The 8,705-nt window shown below is 53.1% G+C and overlaps 2 protein-coding genes across 2 annotated transcripts; one reads left to right on the top strand and one right to left on the bottom strand.

The window, feature by feature from the left end:
- Window positions 1-2,726: 2,726 nt before the first annotated feature.
- NCLIV_034620 (conserved hypothetical protein) lies at window positions 2,727-5,353 on the bottom strand (the record flags this gene model as incomplete). Its single annotated transcript, XM_003883663.1, has 2 exons — window positions 2,727-3,417; window positions 4,434-5,353. The coding sequence occupies 2 exons, from the start codon at window positions 5,351-5,353 to the stop codon at window positions 2,727-2,729; spliced, it is 1,611 nt and encodes a 536-aa protein (XP_003883712.1).
- A 1,795-nt stretch (window positions 5,354-7,148) lies between these two features.
- On the top strand, window positions 7,149-7,833 carry NCLIV_034630 (conserved hypothetical protein; the record flags this gene model as incomplete). The annotated part of the gene is made up of 6 exons (XM_003883664.1): window positions 7,149-7,222; window positions 7,267-7,369; window positions 7,430-7,492; window positions 7,549-7,628; window positions 7,694-7,776; window positions 7,823-7,833. The coding sequence occupies 6 exons, from the start codon at window positions 7,149-7,151 to the stop codon at window positions 7,831-7,833; spliced, it is 414 nt and encodes a 137-aa protein (XP_003883713.1).
- Between the last annotated feature and the right edge of the window lie 872 nt (window positions 7,834-8,705).

Raw genomic sequence — 8,705 nt, forward strand, 5'->3', positions numbered from 1 at the left:
GGTATCGCAGTCTGCGGTCAGTCATGATAGGAGATAAACTGCGACTTGGTGGGCGACAAGGGAGCGCTCGACCGGTCCACAATCACGCCTGTTGAGCTCTCGGTGGCGCGTGTGTCTGGCCCTTTGCTCCAAAAATGCGCAAAAGGAATCTTCCAGCCAGGAACTGTCATGAGAAAGTGTAGAAGGAATAGCCAGACCTGAGCCCCGAGTCCTTGCCCTGAATGCCCCTTTTTCAGCAGGACTGGCACGCGCCCACATGCGCGGTCGTGCTATTGAGGAAAACGCTTTCCCCTTTGAAAAGGAGCAGGATGACAAGAAATGGTGCGTTACTTTTTGCTGCTTAACAACGGTACGAAATGGTGCAGGATGCGCGTTTGGTCAGAGCGTTCCAGGACAGAAACCCGGGGCTTCCGCTTTTCACCCGCCTCAGTGGCAGCGACGTGCGCAATGGCATTGGCGTTGCCAAAAGCGTCGAGTTCCGCGCACACCGATGCACGCCTGAGATATGCTTTTGAGAGGTTTTTGGCAAAAAGATGACAGTTTTGCGTCAGCGAGACAACAGAAAAGTGGATGTTGTCCTGCTCGGCACAAAGCCCCTCAAAACGTCCAGTCGTTTTCTTCGTGTGCTTCGAAAACCCATACAGGCAAGATGTTTTCTTCCCCAGAGAAACCGATCGACAGAGGGAGAAGCAAGCGGAAGAAAGCCATTGGCAAACACGCTGGAAGGTCTTTTCCAGAAGTTTCCTCCAAGCACGGGTGACACATGGTGTTGCTAATCTACATCATCTTCCTCCTTTTTGCAGAGAACGCAGGGGAAAAAGACGGTAATTTTTTGGGAAAATGTCACGGGGAAAATGGGCAGCCGCGACCAGCACGGTTTGGCTGCCGCAGCGGAGAGAAAACCGCGAGTCCCAAGACGGACGCGACTTCATGGAAACCTTTCGAAATAGTTCTGCGTACTCTCGTCCCCACTAAGCCTGTTATCTTCCACATTCGCGCATAAAAACACACTGAAAAGAACAACAAACCTAGCGCGCCGCGCGCGAGAACGCTCTCACACCCGCGCGCCCGAGCTGATGCATATAGTTTGCGCCACGCACCCCTGCGGTGACCAGCTTGCTCTCTCAAGCCTCTGCGCGCCCCCGGCCCGCTCTCCTGATCCACGCAAAAAGGTAGTCAAAGCACAGAGGCAGAAAGGACGAAGCATGCGCTGTGGCGTATCTAGACATACCCGGAGTTCTTGACTGAACTGAAAGCTCCACGAAAATGGAGAACGCCTGGATCGCGCAGTCAAAAAGCAGAGGAGAGCGGGAGAGTTAGACAGCAAAGATGGCCGAAACAGCCGTTAGGGAGAGAGGTGCGCGGACTGGATGCATCGGGCACGAATAACACTGCTCATCAGTCAAAGAAACGGCCCCCTGGAAAGCGCTGCATAGATTGAGAACTCGCGCAGTTCTCCACGGCACACGGATTGTCTGTCGTTCCTAGCAACATCGCTGCCAACCTCAACTAGCAAAGCATCCGCCTCTTTAGAACCTACGGAGAAGTGAGCCCCAAGCCTGCCTCATGTTTTCGCGCACTCCTTAGCTGCGGTCTGTGTGCAGCAGGAAAAAAGTCCCGACGACTCGTGGGGCTTTCTGCGTCTGCATTGTAGCGAAGACAAGGAGCAAGGACGCTCGAGATGAGCCTGAGACCTGTCCGCTCCCTGGTTCACCCAGCGCCGTTTTTGGCGTCGCTAAACGGTGGTCGACAAGGGGCCAGCCGACGGCGACCACACTCGGCGAACGAGCTGAGAAACGATCTTCTTCCAGAGACGAAGTTCGGGTCTTATCTTCTAAGGGGAATGTGTCTCGCGAGGACTGTGAAACAAGCGGCCTGTCGCGTGCTGGCCGGTTTCCGAGTAGAACTACTCGAGCGGGAGCTGGCTCAGCATGAGGCGGAAGCGACACCGGAAACAATTATATCTTTCCATGAGGGAGGCTTTTACGAAACTACCCCTGTACGAGTGTGTGTCTGTGAAACAAAACACCTGTACAGGAAACGCCGCCATTTTTACAGCGAACCCCCCCCCCCCCCCCTTGTGAGGTGGACGCAGCTTTTTTTGACCCTGTTTCACGGACCCTCTCCGTAAAATACACAGCCGCTTCGAGCTGTACATTGTGGGGCGACTTCGCTTCCGATCTATCTGCTTAGATTTTGTTCACTGCTTATTGTCTGCGCCGCAGCTGCCGAACACATCTATCATCAATGTGTTGGAGACATAAGCAGTTGCTAGCGGCGTGCGACCCTTATTGCCTTGCTCCCAACACTTGTAATCGCGGTTCCGAGGAAAAGAGTCGTTCGCTAAGAAGACGGCTTCCTCGTAGCGTCTTTTTCCACCTGTGAAACACTGCGTACTCGCTACATCTTCAACCAGTAGGCCTGCTTCTCTGTTTTTCAAGGGAGCAGGTCTATTTTACTGCAGGTGGCAGAGAGGGCACCGTTAACCAGCTCATCTCAGTCATGGTCGCGATGCAAAATGAACCCCTCCAAAGCCAACAGACGATTGTTTTTCCCGCAGAAATCGGACACGATACTCGTATGCACGAAACACAGGTCGTCCGCGGATACCGAGAAGCATCCCCTCCACCAAGAAACAGTATCAGGCAACTCCAAGAAAAGAGAACAGTGAAAAAGTCCCGTCTCAATTGGAGTTGTTCACCTGTATATAGAAATAATTGAACGGCTCACATCTTCTTCTTTTCACGCCAGTCAGACGCGAAGGTCTCGCGCACCGCGGGGGGTGTCGGCGCGCTGTTCCGGGCCACGTGTTGTGCTGAGGTATGCTTGCTCCCCAAGATGAAAGACTTGCAGAGGATAACACAGAGAATACCCACCAACAATAAAGCTCCGCAACCGGCGTAGAGAAGCCAGTCACATTCAGGCTGGCCTTCATTTGGAATAGGCACTCTCTGATGTGCAGCCCTGCCGGAGCTGCTGGCGGGCCCCCCTCGGTCTGCTGTGGCGCCTTCTTGTACACTGACAGCACGAGATGGTGCACCAGAAGTGGAGGGCGTGTGCATGGGCAGTGCGTGTAGGGGCGCTCCAATTGAACGAACCGGTTCGCGTGCTTGTTCTTTGTCCCGATGGGCGGTTTTCTCTTGCTCAAAAAGGATTGCAGCTGTTGCAGCATCAATCTCTTCTACTCTGTGTGCGTCCAACCTTTCGTGAAGGCGCTGAATGGCTGAGACATTCTTCATTCTGTAAACGCCTTTATCATTCACAGCGATAGCTCCTCCGCCTCCCCCAGAGGCTGACGCAGCTGCAGGGTCACCTGGAGTCCTCCCGTACGTTTTTAAAAGATGGGCCGCAACGGCAACATCATCGTCGCCACCAGCGCCTCGTTCTCCGCTCCTGTTCATAATGGACGGCGCATCTCTGACGGGAGAGGAAGAGGTGCACACAAGAATGAAGAATCACGAGCGTCCTGGCTAGCACGACGCCCGTGAACTGTAGCACCTACACGGACCCCAAATAGAGTTACCGGGACAGTGATCCAGATCGAACCAGCGAACACTGGCACACATGTGTTACCCTAGAGCGGAATGAGAACACCTGTCATGTCTGGGGTATTTCCCATCAATTGCTGGGCAAAAGACGCAACGACTAGCCAGTCCGCTGATACGTATTCCTAGAATCAGCCACCAAAGGTTGCCTGATACAGAATGCACGGCGCATCGTTAGCGGGTTCTCTCCTTTGCAAGGAAGGGACTCTATGCCGTCCTTCCGCGATTTCGTAAAAACGACTTTCGGTAGTGCGCCTGTGTCCATTGGCCTGCAGTTTGATTAGCAGGCAGTTATCTACCTCCATGTCGGCTTCCCTGGCACGATCTCAGGCCTTTGCGATTCGACACCTACACAATCGCTGGAGTACGACATAGTGGCCACGGTCCGGCTGCCATTGCTCCCTCGACGCCACATCCAGCAGCTGTCTGACAAAGCGCTTTGATTATCGCTTCTGCTGTTAGATCTCCTCCGAGCATTCTGCAGTGCACGATGTCGAATGATACAAGCACATCCACAAGAGCAGCACCCGAAACGAGAATGCCGAAGCCTCCGGGCTCCACTGCTGGACTCAGTTAAATTTACAGTGTAAACAGAAGCGCTGCAAAGGCTCACACATGGGTCAGGTCCAGACTCTGCTCGAACCATTCGAAGTGACGTGAGGTGGGTGCCGCCAACGGAAACACGGCCGAAGAACCGTGCCAGTATTGCTTCACCACAGGCATCAGTTACTCGTGGCAGCGTTCACAACTGAAAGAACACGCTTCTAGCCGCTTCTACGAGCCATTGCTCTAGAAACGTGTACGCACGGGCTGTCGCACCCCGGACAGTCCAAGCCGCTATAATTGAGACTGTGGCATGGCGGATGCCACTGGAGGAACAGAACTCACTCTTTGCCGTTGATGAAGAACACAGGTACGCGTGATAAGTGCAGGTCGATCTGACGTTGAAGGAGATTTTCTGCGTTATCGCCAGCTTTGCACTCCGTTCCGATCTTCTCCACAGAGATTCCCAAATCCCTCAGTTTCTTCAGACTGCATTTGCTATCAAAAGGCAAGAACAATTCAGCACTTCTAGCATCGATGGATTCCTTGTCAGACACCTTTGTAGCATGCCCTTCCTCTTCTGTTCCGCTCGCGGGGTTCGCCCTCTTCGCTGCCGCTCTCAAGTCGCCGCCTGAGCAGTCTCGGCACCACGAGTCGAGGTAAGACCAGAAATACTGGTCCAAATGCTGCTGAGAACCTGTGCTTGATTCGCCGGATGAGTTTGTTGGTCCCGATCCATTGCTTTCGTCGCCACTAGCTGCGTACTCGGCCACGCACAGCTGAAGCAAAGTCTCCTCTACAACGGCTCGTCCACTGACAAGATCTGCAACCTGAGGCGGCTCATCCACCGGAAAGGAACAGTAACGACCATCGCCGAGGCAAAACCGGGTGTTTTCAGGATCCTCGCCCATGCTGAAGAGGTGATATCCTAGTCGAAGGTTGATGGACGGTTTCGGGGGAAAATTCGGTGAGTCAGCTGCAGAGTGAGTCGGTTCCCCCTTTCCAGGGGGAAGTCGGTCCTCCGCAGCTCCTTGTTGAAGCTGCACCATCATCGGAGCAAGCCTGGATAAAAGCTCCACTGAAGATGAAAGTGACAAGTCGACGTACAGAAGAGCTTCCACATATTTAGACGAAGCAGCGCAGTTTTTCTCGTTTGGCTCTACCACATCGCCTGGCACGGGCGGCGCCGGCGCTGCATCTTCCGCTGTTCCGCTTCCGTCGCTTGGGACGATACTGGAAGATGGTGAATACTCTGAGGGATCCATAGTTGTGGATCAACAGAGATGGTTACGCAAAATAACTTCCACAAGTAAAAGCAGCAATTCCTAGTGAGCTCTACGCGGACACGCAACGGCATGGGAGGGAGGGAGGCCTGGCCCCCCGTCGACTTCGCAAACACACGAGAAGTTATGTCATCTGCCGAGTTGCAAGACCAGATATCCTCCAAAATACTTGGAACGACTTCATCAGTGTTACTAATACTCAACTGAGTCTCCGATAAGCGCTGCTGATTCCGAGCTGGTCGCGATCATGTCACTGGAAGGAAACGCCCCAGCGCAAAGTCGGCGTGTGCAGATGTACCCGTCGAGAGTCACCTCTGGCACACCACGCGAACGAGCAGACCTATCTGCATGGTCTTTCCCCAGAAAGAGTCGCAAAGAAGGGCAACGAGTCTCGAGATATCGGCGTTTCAGGAAGTTCTAGGAAAGAGGGGCAGTGTGCCTCTACTTGCCCGGCTGTGTGTGCGCCCAGACATGAGGCGACTGGTGCCGGGCGTAAGTCGCTCTCGTAGCCGGGCCCAGGGTCCTAATATCAGAGCGCTGCAAACGGAAGCCACGTGTAATTGTTCATAGAATGTCGGCCACCCTTGTTGCACAGTACAAATTGGAAGTCTTTGGGTGGTTAGATTTTTCAACAGACTGCGAGTTGCCGTCCTGGTAAACGAGAATGCCGTCAACCGCAGAGGCGACTGCCCGGTCGTTGGCCACGGTGGCAGGATGGCACTAGGAAGGCCTGAGTCGAGTTCACCCAAATTGCAGGCTCATCTGAGTGTTTTTCACAGGTCCACCTTTCTACTAAGTTGAAGTGCGTGGGATACCGGACCTAATTTATAAGACGTGTGATGTTTTAAAGTGGTGTCGCCGCCTTCCCCGGGTCAGCAGCCCCCCTAAACGTCCGTCTGCCACCTCGTCCATCGACTGGTGGGCTGGACATCCTACTTGCACAGATCACCGAGAAAAGTGGGGTTCTGCCAAACTTAGAGGAAAGAAAGCGGCTCCCAGGTAAATGCAGGAGACAGAGAGGTCGTCAATGGAAAGGCGCAATAATGCATCCGCCCTTCGTGCCGTCTTAGCTTTTCGGTACCGGCTAAATACCTGCCGTGGCTTCGAGCGTCGACATACTAACGGCAAACCCCGGCGGGATCCCCGATGGCTGTGTCGCCTCAATGATATTTAGTGTTTTAAGAGCTAGACAAAGGAAGCCACACGTACAGAGTAAAAGTCATCTGCAGTTGCATTTGAGACAGAAATGTGTCCCTGCTGCTTCGTGCGTTCGCGGTTCAAGAATTCTGCTCTGGTGTCGATACACCATCGCCCTGCCAGGCAACCCTACTCGAACACCGCACTCTGAAATGAAGCTGCGCGAGCAACACGGTACGCAAAAGTACCACCCACAAAATATTGTATCTTGACCTCACCAAAAATGTGGACGATCGCGACAGCGGCAGCGTTATGCGTCATGTGTCTTTCATGTCGTGACGCGCTTGCAGGAAAGACAAAGGGGCAAAACGAATTCATCGGACCCCTTGCTGCTAATGTAGCAGGAGCGTTGACAGGAGCAGCCCAAGGACTTGCCACTGGTGGGATCGCTGGCGGCGTCCTGGGTGGTCTCGCCGGTGGCCTTTTCGGGGGCACTTTTTCCCAGACCCAACAAGCACTTTCGTCACCCCAACAAGCAACTCCGCCCCCCCAACTTGGTAATGTGATAGGCAACCAGTCCACACTGATGTGCGTTCATGACAAATTTCGTTCAGCCGTGAAACTAATGCCCAGCAAACACATGAAGATAGCCAAACGTGACCTGCAAAGCATTATTGGTGACCTGAGACACGAAATCAGGAAGCAGGTTCGCTTGTAGCGCCTTTACAGCATGCGGAACCAGGCTCGACAGCAACTAGCCAGGTGTATAATGTCGAGAGGCAATACATGAACACTGCCAAGCCTCAACCGAGAGCCCTGTTGTACAGTTCTGGCTCTTTCCTACCTGGTCCTGAGGCAGCTGTAAGCCACAAATGGGACCGGCATAAATGGACACCGGCAAATCTCGACAGCGCTTCTTAGCGTTTTCTGGAAGTGAAACCGAGAAAAGAAACTCTTCCCGCATCCCCGCTTACTACGCCCGAGGTAATGTTCCTCGTACCGCATCTGACGAGTATAGAATTACGACTATAACACGACAGTTCCGGCAAACTGACAGGGTACGGCCGCGTCAGGAGGAACAGGGTGACGGGGAAATAAAGCTAAGAGACATAGTGGACGCGCTAAATGAGGCAAGGCTACGTCGAACTTCTTTTTCCTCTTGAACCAAATCTGTTCTTTCTTCAGCTCTCAGACATCGCCGCTGCAGACCGAATACCGCAGCCGGCAGCAAAGAAGGAGATTGTTTTGGCTGATGGTGAGGTCTCACAGTGGTTTATAACGGAAAGCTTGCTAATGTTCTGTCATTCCACTCAGGTCCTCTCTAATCATCTGGCGTGCCTGCTCATTCCTGGGCCGAGAGTAAAAGAAGTAATGTCAGCTTCAGAAGATGTCTGCCTCCCACTTTTGCAAGAAGCCTGCTTTCACACAGCTAGTTCCGTCAGAAGTTTGGGAAGGGAATACACCCTAGATGCTACGGCCAACGTATTCTTACCGTGCAGAACAAAGCACTAGACGCATTTCACATAAAGATGAACTCTTCCCCATGATTACACGAACCTATGACCGTAGAGAAACTGGACGTGAACCAGAAGCAAACACTTCACGGAGCCACAACAGTGCCATTTGACGAAAGCTTTGATGCATGCCAAAAGCAATCACGAAGCCTTTCGCGCCTATTCTGGCATGATCTCAAAGCCGAGAAGCGTGCCACACCACGTGGAAGCAAATGCTCAACGAAAGCACCCTGTTCCCTCCATCCGCAGATCCCCCGTCTGCGGACAAGCTTCGTTTTCAGTTTTGGATGTGACGATTTAGCCCGTAGCAGGAACGGGCGGTAGTACAACTTGCTGCCGGCCCTGTTTGGTATAAATGAAATCCTGATTCGCGACGAGTGGCGGAATCAGGAAGAAACAGTCATATCACAGCCCAAACGTGATCACCAAGACAACAGAACGACTTCGCTTCAGACACTTGATTGAAACTCAAAAAGACTTGATCCCAGAGTGGCACACCACTCCCATACCAAGGTTTTGCTAATCCAGAGCAACCACCGGGAACTCGTTTCTCCCTGCCCATTTTCCCAGCCGCAATCGATTCCACACCTGTCAAGTGCTTGCAAGACCCTGTGGTATTATCGCTTATACGAGGCTTTCGAGCCTGCGACCTGCAGGGAACGAAGGATGTCGGAGAAGGTGCT

This window comes from Neospora caninum, chromosome VIII (genome assembly GCF_000208865.1).
Source record: "Neospora caninum Liverpool complete genome, chromosome VIII".
In the NCBI taxonomy this organism is placed as follows: domain Eukaryota; phylum Apicomplexa; class Conoidasida; order Eucoccidiorida; family Sarcocystidae; genus Neospora; species Neospora caninum.